The sequence below is a fragment of the Lissotriton helveticus genome, chromosome 5_1 (assembly GCF_964261635.1).
Source record: "Lissotriton helveticus chromosome 5_1, aLisHel1.1, whole genome shotgun sequence".
NCBI classification, from domain to species: domain Eukaryota; kingdom Metazoa; phylum Chordata; class Amphibia; order Caudata; family Salamandridae; genus Lissotriton; species Lissotriton helveticus.
The window spans coordinates 1723667754-1723692079 of record NC_136065.1 but is presented as its reverse complement, the minus strand read 5'-3'; the positions used below and the strand labels follow the sequence as shown (position 1 = coordinate 1723692079).

The following is a 24326-nucleotide window of genomic DNA, read 5'->3' as shown; positions in this document are numbered from 1 at the left end:
CCGCCAACAACGGCCTGATAGTGATGGTCCCCTGCCATCAAAATCAGGCACTAAGTATCATGAGAAGCTTTTATTCTACATAAATAAAGGCAGCTGAAAGGACAGGAATGCACCATATCTTGAAAATATGGTGCATTTCTGTCCTTTCGAATTGGCTTAAGACAGCACAGCAACATGACTTGAGACGCTGCCCTACACCAGTTCTTTGTGAATATGTCCCTGGGTTACTAGTTTGACTAGGTTGCTAGCCCTGATTAAGCACGAACCACAGGTTAAGGCACAAGCTGTTTTTCAAGAGTATTCACTTCATTCTGCTGATTATTTTCCTCAGAGCCCCTTTAAGTTCCTTGTTTCTTAAGCTATATATTATAGGATTGAGAACTGGAGTCCCCACAGAATAAATGACTGATACCATACTGTCCACCCTCGATGAGTAACCAGAGGTTGGCCTCATATACATGAAGATCAGTGCTCCATAGAAAAGGATGACCACAGTGAGGTGTGATGAACAAGTGGAGAAGGCTTTTTTCCTACCCTCCATAGAGGGTATCTTCAGCACAGCTAAAATAATATAGATGTAAGAGATGAGGACGAAAAACAAGGCACCAATAGCAAAAAAAAAGATGGCTGTGGAGAGAAGGATATTATTTATCCGTGTGTCCCCACAAGCCAACTTGAGTACTGGCTGAATTTCACAATATAAATTCTGTACTTCTTTAGACCTACAGAATGGAAACCGGAACGTGAAAGCAGTTTGTAACACAGAATGGAAAAAACAAACGACCCAAGTGCAAGATGCAAGGTTTACACAAACCTTTCTACTCATGATGACCATGTACTGTAAGGGAAAACAGATTGCCACATATCTGTCATAAGCCATTATAACAAGAAGGAAACACTCTGTACTGGCAAAGAACCCAAGAAAATTGACTTGTAGTACACAGCCCAAGAAAGATATTGTTCTTCGTTTCCTTAAACAATTTGCTACGATGTTTGGAAGAGTGACAGATGTAAAGCACAGCTCCAGCAGGGACAAGTTGCCAAGGAGATAGTACATTGGAGTGTGTAGGTGAAGATCAGTGCAAATGGCCACCAGTATGGAAATATTTCCCATTAAAGTCATGAGGTAAATGATCATGAACATCACAAAGAATACCACTTGGAGATGAAAGTCTTCTGAAAGTCCAAGAAGGATAAATTCTATCATCATAGTTTGGTTGGACATTTTGCATTTCTTCTTTTACAGTTGATAGAAACCCACAGCACCTTGAAAACAAATGTTATGTATTGTGAAATATTTGTATTATAAAGGCACTGGTGATATTATCACAATTCACAATACTTTTTTAACATTACAAAAACATGTTTTGTAGGACTTCTTTTTTAAAGCGAAAGGTTTGAAAAGACTTACATAAATGTCAGTAGGATAGCTCCTATGTGTTGAGTAGATTTTTGAAATTTTTAGGTTTCACCTGAGAATCCCAGAAGTGCTCTTGGTAATCTATTACAGACAGAGTTTCCAAGAAATATTTTTATACGCCACTGATTTCAGAATGGCCAACACGGGATGGATAATTATTCAGTAAGACTAGAGGGAGGCATGTTGGGGAGCATCAGCAAAAATTCCCACACATGTTGAGAGAATGCATTCTACATTACAAATGATGGTGCCCAGTGGATCCTAATACCTTACTTATATCTAAGCACTCTAATTCAGCAGGAGGAACATCAATATTGGTATAGAAGATATAAGTGACCCCACAAATCAGAAGGAACATTTGAAATTGATGACAGAGTAATATGTTACATAACATAACAATACCAAGGGGCAATGAGTGTGAAGAGGAGGATGACAAAGAATGTGGATTTCCTTAGGCAGCATATATGCATGACGAATGATGGCGTCAGGCAAAGATGTGCCAGAAAAAATACATGCCTCATACAAGATTTACCTTGCCAGGCCTGAACTGTAAGTTTAGGATGGACTAGCCTCATGAAGAGCTGGAACATTACTAATTTGCATAAGGGGGTCTCTGTCCAGAACGACACAATGTGCAAAAGAAATTAGGTTGTTTATGATATTTGCAACCATTCCTCCCACAACCTTTTGTGTATGCGAGGCAATAGCAAGGTCACCAGCTTACCGTTTACATGGCCATTATAATAACAAAGATGCTGCTTTTGGGCCTGCAGCATCTACTTTTCAAAAATTGTATTTGAGTGACATGTTGCTCATGTGGCTTTGCAATTTGTTTAGTGGGTGCGGTGTGCAACACCTACCTTAGTCCTGTTGCAGGAGGATGCAGGCTATGTTTCATCCTGCAAACTAGAATTCTGACATCATTTGGCCTCAACTGCTGGTATAATATTTTGCAGCAGCAGGATTAGAATCCCCATGGCCTTTGTATTTGCACATGCTTTTGTAATAATAGATCTGAGGAGGCATGATTGGATGTGTCTGTTGCACTGTACAAGGCACCACAGTCCATTGCTTCTATGTCTGTGCTCAATGCAAAATGTGGTTATTAGAATGTGGGAATAAGAGCAGCATTGATGAAGTCCAAATAATGCTATCTCATAGGTGTGCAAGAGCACATCTAAAATTACCCATAGATCTAACACTATTACAACCTGAGGTGAGAACAATAACGTTTACATGACATGCTCTCAAGTGAATAGTCAGTCAATAAGTCAATCAATCAATACATTTGTAGAGTTCTACTTGTGAATTGTGAGGGTATTCAGGTGCTAGTAGTATCCAATTGATTAGCCAAAAAGTTAGGTCTTCAGTTAACTTCAGCAGTCTGGAAGAGATGGGGAGGTCCGTAGCTAAAAGGTTAGCTTGTTCCATGTGTTTGTTGGTAGGTAGATGTAGGAGCAAACTCTGCATCTGCTACATATGATATGGGGGTTGCGGGTTAGAGAAAAGGATGTGGAGTAGAAGTGTCTGGTGGGCGAAAGGAAATTCAGGCAGTGGTTCAAGTAGGAGGATCTGCAGTTGTGTATGGCATTGCTTGCATGCGTCAGGAGTTTGAACTGGAATTTTTTCTGTTCAGAGAGCCAGTGGAGTTCCCTGAGGTAGTGGGTTCATCTAGGGAGATCCAGGACAAGTCTGGCTGATACGTTCTGTATGCTCTGTAGATGTCTGAGAAGGTGAGTTATGATCCTTGCCTAGGAGGTTCAGAGCTGCAATCTCTCCTCAGTCGAGTAATGTGTGGATATCATTGGCAGCTGCGATGAGAGCTGTCTCAGTGCTGTGGTTGCTGTGGAATTCAGATTGGGAGTAGTTGAGTAGAAGGTTCCATTCCAGGTGTGAGGAGAGTTGTACGTTGATGCCTTTTTCTAATACTTTGGCCGGGAACGGGAGCAGGGAGATCAGTTGGTAGTTGTTAACTTCTCTCTACACTTCTCAGCAGGTAACAGAGGCCCATGGGCAAAGAGTTCCACAGTAAATTGGTAGGAAAGCACTCAGCCCTATTGTATGTTTAGAGCTACTCTTTACCTTGATGTAAGCGTGCTCATTAGAACCCAATGTGAGACTTCACTAACTAGAGTTTTTTTATCAAATTGCAAAATAATGATCCGCTGATACCACTTGCAAATTTGAATGAATCCAACATTTGTGTCATATACCTCTGCGCATATCATACACAACTGCTGCTTTTGAGATTGCAAAAAAGAAAAATAGACAAAGTGATTTTGCCATTTATGGTTTGTTTCAGGCCCCTGATATCCTTTCACAGTTTATAACGTCAAGCAATGTAGGTAAGCAGTTTAACCAGCTATTCTACCTACATGCACATGGATTTTTAAAACACATCAATATTTCAGGAACAAACGTGCTGTTTTATGTAATCATATTAGTCTATCTTAAAACTTAAGTGCCACACTTTCATTTTATGGATGCTCTTTTATTGTCAAACTGTCTAGAGAGAGTCTTTTGTGTAATGTACCCGCACAGATAGACGTAAAATAATAATTTTACTATAAAACCTCTGTCAAAACTGCAGGCATACTTAGAGACACAGGCTATACCTGCAGTAGATGGCAGGTGTGAAAAGTATGGGAAATATTGTTTTATGTTTGTATGTTGTGGTGTAATGATCCACTCACCTTGACATTCTTTACAAGGTGCTTAAGCAGTTGAAGATTGTAATATGCATTCAACCTGCTTTCAAAAACCAAATGAGAAAACGAAGTTGAAAGGCATGAAATTCCTGAACTTCTGCTGGGGCACCGCTCACAAGGATAATGGATCTGTAAATTACAGTGAGTGCTCTCACAATATAAGCTCTTGTACGAGTAGTGTACATCTGCGCATTTCACATGTATGATTAGCAGAAGAATCACTCCAGGGAGGCTGAAGGTGCTTGTGTCCTCAGGGTGTGTGGTCCTTCATGGATTGCGCCTAATCCCAGAATGCAACATTGATTATTACTGCTGGAAATGATCACAAAATACACAAATGCATAATTAGCCTTCAAACTCCAGTGAAATTCAAACCAAAAAGTGTGTATTAGGTCAATTGACCCATATAAACATTCATATAACAATAACACCATCAAAAATATGGGCCTGATTCATATCCCTAAAAAAATTAAATTACGAAGATAAGAGCTTGATTGTACTTCATGCTCGTCATCCCAAAAATACATAAACTTTGTTCTTTATAAGTTATCTATTTCAGATTTCTTTTTTTTGTGCTCACCAGTTGAAAAAAAACCTGAGCTAACCCACTTTTGCAAAGTTTGTCATTAATCGGTTTGCATGGAAAACAAATATGAAAATCACACTTGAAGATAAAATTCCTCCTATTTTGCTATACGGGCTACAACTCCTAATTTGATCTTGTCAAATATTTTGTCTTATAGAGCAAATCATTCGTTTGAAACTTCATACCTGTAAAAACTAGATAGGAATGACCATTGAATCAGTAGAAGATTGCCTAACAATTACTTCTTTATTTCCTGGAAATCAAGGCTCATTTCTAGCCAACACGTGTTTCGTAAGGCCCATCCACCATAAACATCTTCAGGGCTAGAATAATATATAATAATAATATATAATAAAACATGAAGGATACATTGCACATTTTTATATTGTATTGACATATATCACAATGGAAAGTGTTTATATCTTCACCAAACATCATGGTGGTCTCTTAACAATTATAATTCCATGTGTAAAACACACATTGTGCGAAAACCAGAATAAAATCCAAAACTGAAACAGTAACCCAATGTGCAAACGGAGATATTGATATGACAGAAGTCAGTCAAAGTGACACTAGCGTGGTATCCCATCAATCAATCAATCAGGTCATTTATAGAGCGCACTACTCACCCGTAGGGTCTCAAGGCGCTGGTTTGGGGGGGGGGGGTGCCGTTACTGCTCGAACAGCCAGGTCTTGAGCTTCTTCCTGAAGGAGAGGTGGTCTTGGGTCAGGCGCAGGTCGGTTGGGAGTGAGTTCCAGGTCTTGGCGGCCAGGTAGGAGAAGGACCTTCCTCCTGTTGTCGCTCTTCGGATGCGGGGGACGGCGGCGAGGGCGTGGCTGGTTGATCTGAGGAGGCGCTTGGGGGTGTAGAAGTTGATCCGGTTGTTGAGGTAGCTCGGGCCTTGGTTGTGTAGGGCATACAGCCAGGTTCTGAAACTGGGATGGTGCAGTGAGCTAAAAAACGGTGTTGGATCTAGCCCTGATCTCTTGACTGGGTGAGAGTATTCTGCTTAATTCAGAGACTCTGTCCCTCACCACCCCTTGTTGTAAATATTTTTGTCCACCCTAAGCGTGGAAGGGTATACTCAGACATGAGTCCCTTGCTCATTGCACCATCAGGATTCAAGCAAGCCGGGCCGAAGACGGCTGTAATGCCAGAAACCGGTCCCCGGAAGCTTGTTTCCTTCCCAGTGTAAGAATTGGCTTTTGTAGTTTGGTTTGCCCTGTTCCCATCATGCACTGGGACAGGAACAGACTAATTTGCATACAGCCAGGTTCTGAAACTGGGATGGTGCAGTGAGCTAAAAAACGGTGTTGGATCTAGCCCTGATCTCTTGACTGGGTGAGAGTATTCTGCTTAATTCAGAGACTCTGTCCCTCACCACCCCTTGTTGTAAATATTTTTGTCCACCCTAAGCGTGGAAGGGTATACTCAGACATGAGTCCCTTGTTCATTGCACCATCAGGATTCAAGCAAGCCGGGCCGAAGACGGCTGTAATGCCAGAAACCGGTCCCCGGAAGCTTGTTTCCTTCCCAGTGTAAGAATTGGCTTTTGTAGTTTGGTTTGCCCTGTTCCCATCATGCACTGGGACAGGAACAGACTAATTTGCATACAGCCAGGTTCTGAAACTGGGATGGTGCAGTGAGCTAAAAAACGGTGTTGGATCTAGCCCTGATCTCTTGACTGGGTGAGAGTATTCTGCTTAATTCAGAGACTCTGTCCCTCACCACCCCTTGTTGTAAATACTTATGGCCCCCTGGCACCCTTGAGATTGCATGCGCAATTTGTGATTACCTATTTGGTAATCATAAATTGTGAATGCCTTCCTTAATTGCGACTCACAATTTGCAATTCACAATTAAGGAATGTGTAGGAATCACAAATATTTTAGCGAAAACTACATGGACAAGGAATTGCGATTCCTTAATAGCGATTCCTTAAGCATCGCTATTAAGGAATTGCTATTCCTTAGCTTAATGCATATGGCCCCAAGTGTTCTACACAGTCGCTGGCACCATTTACAACTACACATATATGTAGAATTATAGGCAAAAGTCATGACTTTACCCCTTAGATAAAGCAACACTGACTCTCAACTCTCCACAAGATTATGACAAACATATTTAAAAGGTAAAACACAAACAGAAAACATTATTGTACAACATATTGAAAACTAATATCTTGGAACTTGATATACCCTGTTGCCACTATATTGTTTGCTCTCACTAACGTTCCTCTAAACGTCAGTTCAACGGAGTTCACAATTAAAATTATGACTCAAAATTAAATTGCTCACATTCACATTTCGTAATTATTGAAACAGATCATATGCACCTGTGGAAATGAGATATGTTTGTGATAAATATGACTTCTGTGTAAATGTCTCTCTCTTTCTATGGCCAGGAAACAACTTCAGGCCTATATAACCTATTCTATTGGGATTTTCTGTGGTAGTGTGATAATTATCAATTGTGACTAATACTAATAGGAGACTCGTGCAGTGAAAAGACAAATAGTGGTCATTGATTGGGCTTATAATTAGTGTATAAGAAACCCCCAGAGGACTCCCTGCTGCTACCAAGGGACTGCCCTGCAGTTAGGGGCCTGATGCTCTGCTTGAAGAACTGGGCCATCTCCTTAAACCCAGGATCATCAGAAGTGACACAAAGGGCTACTTGTCTACTGGGACACAACAAGCTCCAGAGACATTGAACCCAGAAAATGGCCTCTACTTGAGTCTGTCTTACCCCACCAAGCAGTACCGTCCAGGTAGTGGTGTTGGTGGTGCTACTGCCTCACCCTAGAATTTGGGACTTAGAAGAAATTTCACCCAAAAGTGCCTGGAATATTGACAGGAAACTGGGACCTACCTGTCAGCCAATCCACCCAAAGTGCATCACCGGTTGGCCTGGTTTCGCAATAGCTCCTGCTATGTTCTTCTTTCTATCAGCAAATCCTATTCAGCAGGTCCTCTCATTGGCGGAACCCGGATTGTAGAGCGCTATCCAACCACAAGTTTCAGCTTCGCTCTGCTGTAGGGTTTTGACATTCAAAAAGATGAGTCCGAAGGTAAAAATCTTCACCGGGCTTGATGGCAACCAGATCTCCATCAGCATTGAGGACCGCTCTGCCATCCAGTTTTAAACCACTTGGAGCATCTTCCAGCCATTTTCAACAACTTCATTGAGATGTCCCAGTGATGTAGTTGGCTGCTTTGCTTTAAAAAATGTTCTATGTCTGAAGGTAAGCCAAGACCAGGCTCAATGCACCCCTTGTAACCTGTCCACTCGTCATTGCTTTCAGCCTTAACTTTTGACTTTGTTCTGGTCTTGTGCGACCAGATTCCAGCGATTAATGCTTTCATCTTTTCAGCGCTATGTTTAACAAAAAACTTTAATAATTCATAACTCTGGTTCCACTGTTTGGAATCACTTTGTTTTGATCTCATTTTATTTATTGACATGCATCCTATTTTTCTATATTGGTTAGGAAATATTCTTGCATTTTATTTTTCCATTATTACTGTTTATGAGTTGCATAAATACTTGACTGCTTTTATGCCAAGATATGAAAGGGTTAAGCACAGGTTAATTGTGGTTGCTTGAGTAGTGTTCCATCCCCTCGACCAACAATCACATTTCTTACATGCACAACAACAACTAAGGATAATTAACATGCTCCTGTATATTTCTGAAGCACTGTTCTGTTTATTAGAACCTGTCTCTCCATACCTTTATAAAAGGGTACCAGATTCCTACACTCTAAAGCAGCATCCCCTCTATTGTTCCCACCTTGGTGAAGCTAATAATTTTCAGCGGTGTAATTTCTCGTCGGTCTGTCCTTTTTCCTTCTTCTAAGGGAAGACTTTGAGGCATTTGTGCTAGCGAAGATAAGCTATCATTTGCCCAAAGCATCTCCACATCTGAAAGCTTATTACAAGAATCCAACTCCTTTGTATTGGATCCGCCAAATATTTTCAGGTTCACAGGTGCTGTTCTTACCATTAATTTTGCCAGCACTCAAGTTGCATCTGCTCATAGTTGGCACATATATGCTATTTTTGAGATTTTATTTAAGAAATACGGATCGGTCTGCACACATTTGTAAGATGCATCATGCGCTCGCATGATCATCTTATGATTTAGTGAATGATCGATCCAACAAATTAAGCTTACGTTTTAAATTGCTTCAAATGTCATTGATTTATTTATACATTAAGGACCAAACTAACACCTTAAATACATTTTCTCTAAACCCCTTCTTGGCATTAAGTACAATCAGCAGCTTTTTCAAAAATTGACTAAACTTTCTGCCTTCACACTTTAATTAGTTATAAGCTGATATGTATGTACGAGTTAGGGACTTTTTTATGATTCCTCTTTGCAATCTATATCCATTTTTATGTACTGTCAATTTGAGAAAATTGATTAGCCAACAGTCCAAAAATTCCATTTGTTATCATTCTAAACATTTCCCATATTTATTTTTAAGTTTAAAAGCTTATTTGAAAAAGTAAGAGGATATACCAAAGACAGCAATACAGAGTGAAGTCAAATGAAGGAGAAGCATACCAGAAGAATTGGCTAGCATATTACTAAAAATGAAAACTGTTTAATTTCTATGGGGAATAAGGAGGGCGGATGGGGAGGGGGAAGAGAGGGAGAGGAGGGAGAGGAAAAGGTTTCTTACACATTGGTATAATACAGTAATGCATATGACAAATGAATTGTGAATACATTCTTAATTAATTGATACGTTTAATAAGCCAACAAGTATAAAAAAGCAAAGGACAGAGAGGGTAAACATTCAAGGAGGTTTAAAATTCTCAGAGTTCAAATGAGAATTATCTGCTAGAGCTAACTTGTCTAAAGAGGTAGTAAGTGGCAGCCAAACCATATCTCTATTCATTATTGGCTTACAGGAGGAGACGAAAGCAATATCAAGTCGATGAAAATGACAAAGACTATTCCACTAGTGTTGTACCTAGAGTTTAGTGATAGTGTTCCAATTGAGAGAAATATGTTGAAAAGGTAAGGCAAGCGTAAGGGACCATGGGGCACATGCATCATCAGGAATTGCATTCGCAAACAGTGCGAATCGCTAAAATAGCCCGATTGTGAATGCAATTTCTGATTTTGGAATGCATAATTTTTTTTCCAAAATAGTTTTTTAAATATCGCAATTTTAAAGAATCTTTAAAACAAATGGTAAAAACTGGAATGCATGAAAAATCGCTTTTTGCGATTTTCATAGAAATCGCAGTTAAGAATTCCTAAAACTAGAAGAAGTGTGAGCAGGTGGTTTTTTTTTTCTTTCAAAACATGTGCAAATGATTGGGCAACTATAAAAGGGGTTCCACCGTCCCTCAGGAACTCTTCCAGGATGGCAGCAGTCATTGTGCTGGCACGTAGGTGGCGTTTGAGAGCAACAGAAAGGAGGAGAAGAATACTCAATGAAAGAATATTTAGATTGCGCATCACTTTGCTTGGGCAGACACAGGCAGACATATATGATAAGTATAGGTTTAATGCAGACTCAATTTTAGAGCTGATAGCAGAATTAGACCCCATATTTCATAGGCAAAAGCGTAGGACTCAAGCCATACCCACCCATGTACAGGTGTTATGTTGTCTTCATCTTCTAGCCTCTGGCTCCTTTCAAGGTGTCATTGCTGTTGCGGGGGGGGGGGGTTCACAGAGTGCATTGTCAAGATTTTTAATGACTTTCTCAATGCAATGCTCCATAGGATAAACCATCACATAAAGTTTCCGACCACTCAGCAGGAGTTGCTTCAGACAAAATTAGACTTTTACAACATGGCACATTTCCCACATGTAATAGGATGTGTTGATGGAACACATGTTCCCATTTGTCCCCCTTCTGCAAATGAGTATATTTTTAGAAACAGGAAAAATTACCATTCTTTAAATATTCAAGCAATCTGCAATGCAAAAGGAATCATCACTGACTTAGTTGCCAGTTACCCAGGGAGTGCCCATGACTCGTACATTTTTAAACATAGTGCCATCCATGCTCGCCTGCTTTCTTGAGAATTTGGAGATGGATATTTACTAGGTAAATGTAATTAATCAATGTGAAATGTACTTTACTATTATGCTTTGGCATTAAATTGGTACTCATTTCCAACTTTTACCTTTAAACATAGGAGATAGTGCATATGGTGTCAGGTCATACATACTCACACCTTTCCTGACTCCAACAACCCACAAAGAACAGCAGTACAACCATGCCCATATCTCAACCCGCAGTATCATAGAGAGGACTTTTGGTGTTATGAAGTCTAGGTTCTGCATACTGCATAAGACTGGTGGAGCATTGCAATATCGTCCGGATGTTTGCTGCAAAATAGTTGCAACATGTGCTATCCTGCACAACCTAGCTACTAGGAGAGGCCTTGAACTTGATATGGAGGATGTGCTACCAAATAATGACAACCAGCCTCAACAACCCCATGCAAGATTACATGGACCTGACGCAGCAGAAGGGAGGAGAAGAAGGGCAGAAATTACACAACATTATTTTTAAGAAATGGTGAGAATACTGTCATTTTTTATTCTGATTTTTTTTAATTTATTGTTCAAATCAAAGGAAGAGCTTGGGACTTCAAAAACATTACTGCATGTAATTTGAAAAAAACATAAAGTTTTATCAAACTTTAATCAGTCAAGGTCCACTTTTAAGCATTTTAAGAAATCATGAACATACTAACAAATTATTACATGTAATCATTTCTTCCTTCCACGCAAACCTAAAGCTTTGGTTTTCACATTCTCTGAAATTATAGGTTGTCTTGTGTTTATGTCTTGGCCTCTTGCGCTACGGCGTTCACACACTTCTTTTGGTTTATTTTTGACACTGCTTCCATCACAATCAATGTTTAAACCCCCTTCAACAGATTTATTAAGGTTTTCTTTAGGTTGCATCTCAATAGCAGCACTTTTCATAGACATCATACCTTCACAAAGCTCCCCACAACATTGTCTAATGTCCTTCTGAATGGAAATTGTATGTTTAATAAGTCGTGCACTGCTGGTAGTCACTCTATTCAAAGCCCTGGCATATGTGTGCATGCTCATCATTGTTCTCATATGTCTATTGCAATTTGCAATCTTCTGTCCTTCCATGCCATGACAAATAGTCTCCAATGCATTTGCTATGCGGTCAAAATTGTCACATGACGCCTTATTTGCACCTTCAATCACTTTTGTTAATGTAGTCAAACTTTTACTCATTGCACTGATGTCTTCACTGATATGACTCAGTTTGCCCTTCATAATCCTCATATCCTTCCCTTGCAGACGCTGCACTTTCAATAACTTTAATTCTACATCACTTGCATGGGCATTATCTTCTATGGAGTTTCTTTGATTTGAAGACCTTGGCCTTCTTCTGAAGAACTTTTGAAGCTTTCTGCGACGAATTGACGGTTTATTTGAAGTGCCAGTGATTCCTGCATTTTGCTGTTCAAGTTCTGGGACAGTATGTTCTTCTTCAGTGTCTGAAAGCAGAAGCTGACACACTCTCTTTCTACCTTGCAATGTGTGCACAGTTGGTGAAGATGTATCAGAGTTTTGATCTAATGTGTTCTGTAAATCCATGTTGGTGTCTTCAAAAGCATTTTTTTCAGTTTCCTTATCAACATCTATAAATGATAAAGTGCATTCAGTATATAAATGTATTGAAATGAAATGTTTGAAAAAGCACTGCAATGCACATTTGTATGTTAATAAACATGCTAAATGCATGCATTTGAACTATCTCATTAGCGATGTGTTTTTTTAAAATTAAAAAATGAATTTTTTTAGACATTTTACTAATCATGTTAGAAAAACTACAAGTCCCAAGATGCACTGCTTCCTTCATGAAAATGCCTTTTAAACCACCATATGCCAAAGCAAAGTGTACAATTCTTTAGGGGTTTGAACATGAGCAGTAATAAAATGTGTAATTGCATCCTGCAACCTCATGTACTTACAATGTAAAATATATTACAGACAAAAATCTTACCTTGAGAAGTGCCAGCATGCTCAGAGGTGTCTATTTGAATCACTCCAATGACTGCTTCTGTCACAAGGGTCCCCTCAACCAAATCCTCCAGGGGGGTAGTTGGTCTGTCCCTGGGAGTGCCTCCACCAGTCCTGTTGTCACTTTTGATCCTTGTCGCCATCCTTTCTGTTGCGCGAGAGCGTAAGTCATACCACCGTTTTTGCAGGTTGGTGATATCTCGGTGGGCAACCCCCACAGCATTTACTTTTGCTTGTATGGCCATCCAAAGTTTTCTTTTGACTGCTTCTGGAACCTTCAATGACTGCTTTCCAAACAGCCTCTCCTGCCTCAGAGTGACTTCCTCTATTAAAATCTCCAACTCCTGCTCACTAAACTTTATCTTCCTTTTTCTGGCATGAAGGTCTTGACTAGCACTTTCTGGCTCCATTTGTCCCTCTGCTGCACTCCAAGAACACTCCTCCTGGTGCAGCAAACAAAGTTGAAATGACCAACTGCCACTCTCTAGTTCGAACTAGGTTTCAAGTGTATTTAATCAGTGTGTAGGATTCCTGAGTGTGTCCTCAATCCAATGCATGATTTTGCGAATTCGCAATTTTGCGATTTTTTTGCGAATTCGCAAAATGCGAATTCGCAGAAAAATCGCAAATAACTTGCGAATCGCAAAAATTCGCGATTTTTACCGATTCTCAAAAAAAACGCAAAAAAATTATGCATACAGTTTTGCGATTCGCAACTTGCGATTCCTTAAAATTCGCAAATTACGAATCGCAAAACGACACAATGATGCATGTGCCCCCATGAGTATGGGGGGATACATTTAGAGAATCAGAAAGACTTCCAGAGAAAAGAAGAGGAATGGAGTAGGAAATGGAGATATTAAAGAAGCGAGAGACATAGGACCAGACTTTCTCCTAGTAGTTAGGGACCGGAAGGCAAAGGAAAAGAAGATGCATAAGACTAGCATTAGAAGAACCACAGGTCCAATAATTGGAATCAGTAGAGTGAGAAAAACGAGCTATAGAAGCATGGGTGAGATAAAGTTTATGGTAGAGGAAAAACATAGATTGGGTAAGAGACGCAGAGCAAGAGATTTTTAGAGAATGTGTCCAAAGTTTGTCCCAGAAGAGGATGGACCATTCACAGCCCAGGTCAGATTCCCAAGAGCGTTCCAATTTGGATTTTGCACACTCGGGAGTGGGAGCAGAGAAGAATTTATAGATGAGAGAAGCTTTGGGTAGAGAGAGAAGTATCTTAAGGAGAGAATTCTGAGCAATAGGAAGAGACGAAGAGGGAAGAGATTAATAAGTATCAAGAATAACCACCATAAGAATTGTGAATTTCTGTAAAAAGGACCGGGGACAATGGAATAAGGCTTGAAACTGGGGGAAGGAACATGGAGTTAGTCCGTCAAAAAGATGTTTGACCCATATTATGCCCTTTAACCTCCAAGCTTGCCAGAAAATGGTTCTGTTATTAATAAGAATAAGGGAATTATGCCAGATTGGAGATTCTAAGACGGACTCTCTAGATACGAGAGGGGGTTGGCACCAAAGGTTTCAAAAGGGAACACGTTTCTTTAAACAGAGGAAGGGAGGTGTAAGGGTTTTAGCAGAAAAAACTAGAACGTCCTTAAAAGAAAAGGGTAATAACAAGGTTTGTTCAATGGATAACCAAAGGGGAGTAAAGAGGGAAGGTTCGGAAAGAAGCCATTTCGAGGCCTGGCGAAGAGAAAATGACTTATGATATAGACGAGAGTCAGGAAAGTTCACACCTCCATTAGATTTTGTTTTACAAAAAGAAGATAAGGAGATTCTGGATTGCTTATTCTTCCAAAGAAACTTAGAAAGGCAAGAGTCAATGCATTTGAAGTAATAGGCAGAAATGTAAACGAGGAGCATGGAGAATGTGTAAATCAAAATAGAGGTAATCATCATTTTGATTGAATCCAAGCGTCCCCACCAAGAAAGAAAAAGGGGGTTCCAAGAGTAAAGTAGTTTGTCAATTCGGAATAAGACAGAAGACATATTTAACTTAACAGAAGACTCAAGGGAGGTTGAAAACCACATACCTAAGTATTTGATTTTTGAGCAATTCCAGGCAAAGCCTGTGGAAGAAAAAGAATGAGGAAGACAACATTTAGTGAGGGGAAGAATTTCTGTTTTGTCTGAATTAATTTTATAGCCAGAAACAAGGGAAAAGGATGCAAATTCATGTAACAAAGGGGGAATAGAAGTTTCGGTCTCAGAAATAAAAAGTAGTATATCATCCGCATAAGCGGAAAGTTTTAAATGATGGTCACCATAAAAAAACCTAGAGATGGATTCATTGTTGGAAATAGAGGATAGGAAGGGCACAAGAGCCAATATGAAGAGGAGGGGGGAAAGAGGGCAGCCTTGGCAAACTCCACGTTGAAGAGGGAAGTAAGATGAGACACAGTCATTGACTAATACTGAGGCTCTGGGAGGAGAGTACAATAAGGAGATAAGTGAAATCAATTTGGGTCCAAAGCCATGCCAGTTCAATGAGGCGAATAAAAAGGGCCAGTCAACTCTGTCAAAAGCTTTTCAGCATCAACAGAGATGGCTGCCAAGAATGTGGAAAGGAAGGGATTTTATTTAAAACATTGAGAAAAGAAGAGAATTATCTGAAGTCAGTTGACCCCTGACAAAACCACACTGCTCCTTACCAACCAAGTGAGGTATAAGAGGGTCCAAATGTAAAGCTATTGCTTTAGCAAATAGCTTATAATCAACATTAACCAGGGAGATCGGGCAATAATTTTTGCAAACCATGGGATCATGACCTTCCTTATGAATGAGACAAATTGTAGCTTCCTGAAAAGAGCCTTCTGGCTTGCCAGCAACAAAAAATGAATGAAAAAGATTTAAGAGTTTAGGAAGTAACAAAGCAGAAATATGCAAATGAAATTCAACAGAAAAACCATCTGGGCCGGGAGTCTTTCCTTTCGTTAAGGTATTCAGGCAGTGGATAATTCCTTAAAGGATAGATCTGTTTCGCGATCAGAAAAATTAAGATGTGAATTAGAGGAAGGTGGAAGTTTATTAAGATACAATTGTATATGGGAGGGGGGAAGGAGTATATTCTGGGATATAAAGATCCTTATAAAAAGCTTGAATTCATTGAGAATGTCCAAATCCTTGTGTATGAGACAGCCACTTGGTGAATAAATAGAATCAATTAGAGTGTGGTCTTTACGAGTTTTGAGGTAGTTCGCTAAAAGCTTACCTGCTTTATTGCGACCACCGTAGTATTGGGCGCTGCTACGAAGAAGTATTGGGGCTGCGTTATCAGTAGTAGTTTTATTAAAGGCTAATTTAGCACGAATCAAGTCTGTCGAGTATAAAATTAGAGTTCTAAAGTTTTGATATGTGCTAAGGCAGTTTTTCGTTGTTGATGGAAACGTTTCTTTAAAAAAAAAAAAGTCTACTATATAAAACCTCTCCCGGTAGCCTTAAAGGAATCCCATAAGATGAGGGGGGAGGAACTGGGATCACTGTTGAGGTCAAAAATTCAATAGCAAAAGTACGAAAAGAAGAATAGAAGAGTGGGTGAAGAAGAAGAGAATTATTAAAACGCCAGTGGGAGGATCTGGGATGCAGAGGGAGCAAATCAAGATCTATAACAACTATGGCATGGTGAGATATAACGATAGGCGCAATAGAGGAGGATAGAAGATTTTGAGATAAAGATTGAGAGAGAAAAATATAATCTAGACGAGATAGGGAATTGTGAGGAAGAGAGAAAAAAGAAAAGTCAAGAGTATCGGGGTGGGAAAGTCTCCAAGAGTCCACAAGATGTGCTTGAGAAATAGTGTTGAGAAAATGCTTATGAGGTTTGTGAGGAATGAAGCAAACCTGAGATTGGAGGTTGCAAAATGGATCTACAACTTGGTTGCAATCGCCTCCCAATATAAAGAGATCATCCCTGAACTGAATACATTACTGCGTAATCAGAGGCCAAAATGAACATTCAGAATGGGTAGGTCCATAAATATTAAAAACAGTTACGGAAACATTATTAATTAATAACTTAGCTAGTAGCTGAACCCACCCAGCCTCTTTTTAATTTTAATTCCTTAATTTCTGTGAGGTGAGTTTCTTGCAAAAGAACCAAATCAGGGTTATTAGAGGCAAGATTGGAAAGTATTCTCTGTCTTTTGATTGGACTAACAAAACCTTTCACATTCCAAAGATAACTCTGAATATAAAATCATTAAAAGTTTATAAAGAACAAAATATGCAATAATAAAAAGATGATACAAGAAGCAAATGGAAATAAGGGAAAGAAGACAAAGGAAGGAAAAGGGGGGTAAATTAGAAGAAGCGAAGGAAATTATGTAACCCTTAGAAGACGGGAAGGAAAAAGGAAAAAGGGGAAGAAGGAAAGAGAAAAGAGAGTCAAGAAGAGACAGTACATATCCAAAAAGGATGACATACCTGAAGGGGACAAAAAGAAAGACACAGGGGCAAGGATGATGCACAAAAAGATGGAACGCCCGAACTCGGGAAGTCCGGACCACACCAGAACGAGAAGAAATACGAAGACAAACCTAACAAATTTGAAGACAACAGACAAACCTGTAGGAATAAAAAAGGATATGAAACAAACATCATATATACTAGAAACAATGTATATGAACTGCAAATTAAACCATATAACAACAATACTGAGAAGTGCAAAGAGTTAACAATAGGTGCACAACTAAGCAACTGATCAACTATAGGAATAATAATAATAATAATATCCACATTTGTAAAGCGCACAATCACCCGTAAGGGTCTCTAGGCGCTGGGGGCCATCGGGAAGATTAAGCAAGCTATTGCCCAGAGTCACATGGTGCTGGGCTAACCTGCTGCCGGAGCCGGGGATCGAACCGTGGTCCCCAGATTCCAGCGTCAGTCGCCCTGGCCGCGGCGCCACACCTCTTCCAAAGGAAGACAAATAAAGTCCATGGTGAGTACTGGAGAAAATTCTGTAGTTTTGTAACAAACAAAAAAGATAGGAAAAACAAATATAAACCATGCAACTGAAACATATTTTAAACAATAACACAGTTAAAACCAGAATTCAACATAATTGAAGAATGTAGAGAAATAACAGTAGGGATATAACTGATCAATCTTTAGAAAATGAAAAAATCTACATTGTTACCAGAGGAGAATTAAAAAATTATTTTGAAACAAACATGAGAAGTAGGAGCAAACATATATGGAATATGGCATTGAATAAAACGTCAACCATGTGAAAAACTGAAGAGAAGTATAATAAGTGTATGGCTAATCAACCATTAGAAAGCGCAGCAGTGTCCATGTTGCTTGAGGTGTGAGATTGGATACATTTCTTACGTTCTGCAGGGTCCTCGAATGACGAAGTCTGGTTCTGAAAAGTCACCTTACAAATGCAAGGATAGAAAAAGCCATAACTAGTTCCAAGGGAGCGGAGCGGTGCTCGAAGTTTAAGGAACTCCTTCCATCTGGCTGCGGTCGCATTGGAAACGTCCTGGGATAGGTAGACTCTTTGACCAAGCCAAGACAGTTGTTGCTTAATTCTAGCTGCAGAAAGGACTGTGAGTAAGTCAGTGGATTTCAAGAAGAGGATAATGACACCTCTAGAGAAGTGTGGCTCAATGGTTAGAGCGGCAGACCCTGATGCAGAGGTCTAGCCCGGGACCAGGGTTCAATTCCCCGCCTCGGCGGGTCTTGAGCTAAAAAATTCCACGGACCTGATAATTCTCGCCTCGGTGCCTATTCCAATCACGGAGTCCCACTCTGCAACTCTGGGCAATAGCTTGCTTAATCTCCACAACGGCCCCCACAACGCTAAGGATGCCTCGCCTCCACCTTGGGGGTGCCCAGGAGTGGACACCTCACAGGTAAAGCCAGGATGGGTTCCACAGCGGTATTCGTACAAGCGCCTTGAGACCCTTGCGGGTGAGTAGTGCGCTATACAAGTATCAATTTACTTTTTTATTTTTTTATTTTTTTTTACCTCTACGTCTGACTGGAGAAGCGGAGAGTGGAGGGCAAGGACCAAGTCTGTGAGCTCTCTGGATGTTAAGGGATGTTGAAGGTGGCATGTCCAACAGCTTTGGCAGAAAGGAGGAGGAGAAGGAGACAGGGTTGTCCCCCTCTAAAGCTTCAGGAAGACCATAAATACGTAGGTGGTTCCTCCTGTTTCGATTTTCCAAATCTTCAGTGCGCCGTTGGAGTCTGCGTACCTCATTCTCCAAAGAAGAAAGTCTCTGAGAATCACCTTGGACAACTGAGATGTGCTGCTCCACTATAGATATTCTATTTTCCATTGAGAGCCACTTTTCCTGAAGGGATTGCATGTTACTGTTTGTTTCCCCCACAAACGGACATAAGGCACAAATTTCCTCCAGCAACAGTTCCATGGAGATGGGAGAAGTTGACCCATCCGGAAAAGGCAAAACCCATCTGTGATTGACAGTGACCCCTTTGCAAATCAAGCTAACACTTTCATTGGTTCTTCACCTAACATTTTTAGCAATTGACCCAGTTCTTGTTTGAGGATATTGTTTTTGACACAGGGTATCCGTGATTGCCTTTCACAACAGAAAAGCAGCATGACAACAGTCTGGTTCGTTTTTGCTGACCTGTCTCCGTCCCAAAACCACTTCAAGAGCCAGTCAAAATGCCTCCTTAAAGGGACAAAAACATATTCACACCCCATGCCCTATATTTCGTCCATTTACTTCACGGAATAGCTTAGCTGTTCTGATGAAAGACATTCACAAAGGAAGGTAGTGCTGTGGGTTTCTATTTATACATATATGTCACTTTGGTGTGCTGAAAAAGCAAAAAAAAAAGAACTATAATTCCCTTTTGCTGAAGCCTACGGCTAAGGTGTGTGCTGATGACACTGAAAATGGATAAGTATTGTGGGTAATCACATTTTCATTAGACTGTTATTTTGTCACAGTCATTTACTTCTCTGTGTAGAAATTAAGGGCTGACTTAGAATTTGGTGGATAGAGTTTATTCCTTAAAGATAAAAGAGGTAATTACCTCCCCCATACTGATGGACTTCCACCCGTCAAATTGGGAAATTACCATTGTCTCCTGCCAATATAGTCAAATATTGAAGAGCGCTACCATTAACCATGTTGGCCAGCTGTCATACTTTTCAAAAGTCAATCAATCAGGGTTTGTAAAGCGTGGCTACTCACCAGTGAGGGTCTCAAGGCACTGTGGGGGGCAGGGGATAGTGGGGGAGGCTGGGCGCAGCAGATTAGACTAACCCCCAGATGCATCAAGCATCCATTTTGCGATTCCTTATTAGCGAAAAATAAGGAATCGCTAATGAGGAATAGCAAAATGGTATGCAAGAAGAAATCACTTTAAAAATTCCTTAATTGCGATTTAAATTCCTTAATTGCGATTCGCAAATTGCGAGTCGCAATAAAGAAATACCTCCCCATTCATTCCTATGGGCCTAGAGGCCCATAGGAATGAATGGGAAGAATTTTCAATTTGCGAATCTCAATTAGCGAATCACAAAATGAGAATGCGATTTCAAGGGTGCAGGGGTATCCAAAGGACACCCTGTTGCACCCCTGAACTTGATCTGTGCACATATGTTGCGCACACACATGCCCTTAGGCCATGTGTGTGCGCAACATGAAACTTTGAAAAATGCACTTTAGTGCATTTTTCAAAGTTTTTGTAAATTACCATGAAGTTGTACTTCATGGTAATTTTATGAGCCCTATTAGCGAAATCGCTATTTTTTAAACTTTAATGCATTGCATTTAAGGTATCTCAATTTGAGATTCCTTAAATGCAAGTAATCGCAATTTAGCGAATACTCAATTTGCGATTTTTGCATTTGGGATGATGCATTCCAAATGCAAAAGTACAGGTTGAAAAGGGGCAGATTCTCAGAATCTGCCCCTTTGCGAGCGGTTTTTAGCTTCATGCATCTGTGCCCAAGTGCTGAGTTCAGCTGAAGAGTCAGGTCTTGAGGACCTCGCTGAATTGGGTCAGTGAGGGTGATGGGTAAAGTGTTTTGTTTTTCAAAAACAAACTCAAAAACCGTAAGTTCGTTTTTCAAAAACAAATGTCTTACGACCCTCACTCCCTTTGTCTATTCCCCCAGAGTGTATGGGTCATTTTTTTTTTATTTCCTGTCCCTCACTGCCAGGGAGGATGGTATAATTCCCTTTCTCCAATAGCCACTAATCTGTTGGGCTGCCACAGGAACTGTGGGGCATATTATCAAGGGGGTTTATATCCGCTTTTATGGCTTTAAAAGCCAAGAAAGCGGAGATAAAATGATCTCCCTATTACCTAGCTGTCGCTAACACCAGTTAGCGACAGCTAGTAGGAGATAGCGACCATCTTGGGCCCCACTTTGCATGTCAGTGATATTTATCACTAATGACATGCAAAGTGAGCGTGCCAAGATGTTAGCGACTGGAAACAGTCGCTAACATCGCTATCTCCTATTACCAACTAACACCTGCCCTGAGCAGTTCTTAGCCATGTTATCCAATGGGAGGTGGATAACATGGCTAAGAGCATTAGCTCGGTAATGCATGAATATCGCTGACTTTTCAGCGATATTCATGCATTGCGGCCGTTTTTTATCGCATTTGCGATAAACCTTGATAATAGCAAGGTTTATCTGCGATAATTTCTGACGATGCTTAGCGTTAAAAAATTTGTTGCTAATCATCGTTAGCGATAAATATCGCTTAACGTTGGTAATATGCCCCTGTGTTTTATTGACAGGGCCAACAGGGTTAAAATATTTAAGGAATGGCTATCTCTACATGAGGTGCATGAGTGCCCGGTCCGGAAAAGTTTAAACCAAGCCTTCGTTCCTTATAATAATATTCAATGATGCACTTTAAAAAAAGACTTGAGCAACCTACTGCTGGAGTATGTGCTTTACATGCTTCTTGTATGTTTCTAGGTTCGAGGGGGAAAAGGTTTCCTTCAACCTTGCCTCCATATCTGAACTATGCAAAATTAATCTTTAGACACAAGTGTATTAGACTTATCAAAATGTGGATTATGGCAGTTTTGGTTAGCAAAATGGTTATCTTTTTCAGGATGGTATGATGCTTGTCACTGACGTCTCGTCCGCAAGCACTTGCTTAACAAAAGACCAAATACCAGATGTGCAGATTAAAAAACTTAATTGGGTGGAACATGGAAAGAAAGCGTTTACTCAAACAGAATCTAAATGGCTATTTCCACTTTTCAAGGCTTGGCTATCTGCCTTCCTGTTTATAAATTCATTGTATTGTTATTCGCATCGTCCCCAAGATAATGCCTTAAAAACAATGGAACAGATAGTTCCACTTTAGTGAACGTCTTCTCTGCAGCCAGAGAAGTGACAGCATATGACGTCTTGTCCTTGCCTATCTCTGCTATCATGTAGCTTTGGGCAATATTTGAAATTCTAATGTCGTATGGCTTCTACTATCCGAAAATCAGTGGGGCTAATAAACTGATATGTGAGCTGTTGGAAGAAGAGAATATCATTGTGAGCCTTCTTGTCAGTCTTAGACAAGCTATTAAAAGAATTGCATGGCTTATGAGCAAGAGTGTCTCTATGTTAACACTATGTTTCTGGTCTCAGCTATATATTTAGGGCCATATTTATCAAAGTTATGCATCGCCCTTACACCAAGATCTATCATCTCATTCTGCTGATTAATTCCCTCAGAGCCCATTTAAGCTTCTTGTTTCTTAAGCGATATATTATACGATTGAACACTGGTGCCCCACAGAATAAATAAATGACATCATACTTTACACCCTCCATGAGTAACCAGAGGTTGGCCTCTTGTATATGAAGATCAGTGCTCCATAGACTAGGATGACTACAAGGGGTGTGACTTAGTAGTTGAGCAGGCTTTTTTACTCCCCTCTATGGAGGGTATCTTCAGCACAGAAAAAAGAATCTAGGCACAAGAGATGAGGATGAAAACAATGCAAACACAAGGAGATGATGGACGGATCACTAAAACATTTCAGACACTCGCCCCCAGTCACAGATCTGGGTTGAATCCATCATCTTTCTTTAGCTCACTTCGCCACCCTAGTTCATACTCAGCCATATGCAAATCAGTCTTCACCCTGTACCTTATGGGAACAGTTCAGCCTGAACTGCCAAGCCATGTCTTCCCTGGACCGGAAACAAGCATCCTGGAACCGGTTTCAGGGTAACATCCCTCATCAGCCAGACTAGCTTGAATCCAGTGGCAAAGTGAGCAACTGACCCAAGTCGGGCATACCCTACCAACTTAGAGTGAAAAAAGCAATGACAAGGAGATGATGGAAGTAGGGTAAAACTTTTCAGACACTCACACCGTCACAGATCTGGGTTGAATCCATCATTGTTCTTTGGCTCACTTCGCCACCCCAGTTCAGACCCAGCCACTTGCAAATCAGTCTTGACCCTGTTCCTTATGGGAATAGTCCAGCCTTAACTGCCAAGCCAAGTCTTTCCTGGACCGAAAACAAGCATCCTGGGAATAGTTTTGGGGTAAAATTCCTCATCAGCCAGGCTAGCTTGAATCATGTGGCAACATGAGCAAGAGACCCATGTCTGGGCATACCCTGCCAACTTAGGATGAACAAAGCAAACACAAGGAGATGATTTAAACTTTGCAAACACTCACCCCCAGTCACAGATCTGGGTTGAATCCTTCATCATTCTTTAGCTCATTTGGCCACCCCTGTTCAGACCCAGCCATATGCAAAGCAGTCTTGACCCTGTCCCTTTGGAAACAGTCCAGCCCAAACTGTCAAACCAAGTCTTCCCTGGACCAGAAACAAGCATCCTGGGGCTGGTTTCAGGGTAACACCCCTCATCAGCCAGGCTAGCTTGAATCCAGTGGCAAAGTGAGCAAGGGACCCACCTGTGGGCATACGCTGCCAACTTTGGGCTAAGCAAAACAAGGAGATGATGGCCGAAGCACTGACACTTTTCAGACACTCAGCCTATCACAGATCTGGGTTGAATCCATTATGCTCAGTTTGCCACCCCATTTCAGACCCAGCCATATGCAAATCAGTCTTGACCCTGTTCCTTATGGATACTGTGAGAAGTTGGCCTGGCATATGCTGTCCACTATTCTAGTGGGCACCTTGCACCAGTCCAAACGACCCTTATTGATGGTAGATTAAAGACAACCTTTATAGAAAACTATCCTAGTGGTAGCTGTGAAGAGCAGCCTTCAGGCTAAGTCTTGGAGGAATGTAAAGCAGCTTGTTTTACCACTCTATAATCTTGTGAATGACCAAATGAAAGAGAACCACACCAGGTATATGTATATGAAATATATGTATTTATTCTAAAATCATCCCTCTAGTCTCTTTATGAGGCAAAAGTACACACAGTAAACTTATTAACACAGTATGAACTAAATCTGGGTCATGCTTTACAACAGGATCCCGGGATCAGCAACAAGGAATGGGAGATATACGTGAAGAATCTTTATCTAACAAAGGACCCCCAAAGAATCGAAAAAAAAGAACAAGGGGGACCAAGGGAGAGCAAGGTTTATAGTCCAAAAAGTGTTACAG

At 40.5% G+C, this 24326-nt stretch overlaps 1 protein-coding gene across 1 annotated transcript; it reads right to left on the bottom strand.

Moving 5' to 3' along the window:
* Positions 1-301: 301 nt before the first annotated feature.
* On the bottom strand, positions 302-1225 carry LOC144752792 (olfactory receptor 5V1-like). The gene has a single exon (XM_078640645.1). It carries the CDS (start codon positions 1223-1225, stop codon positions 302-304), a length of 924 nt encoding a protein of 307 aa, XP_078496771.1.
* Positions 1226-24326: the final 23101 nt, after the last annotated feature.

Coding starts and splice junctions, on each gene's coding strand:
- LOC144752792 (XM_078640645.1), bottom strand. CDS start 1,225: ATGTCCAACCAAACTATGATGATAGAATTTATCCTTCTTGGACTTTCA.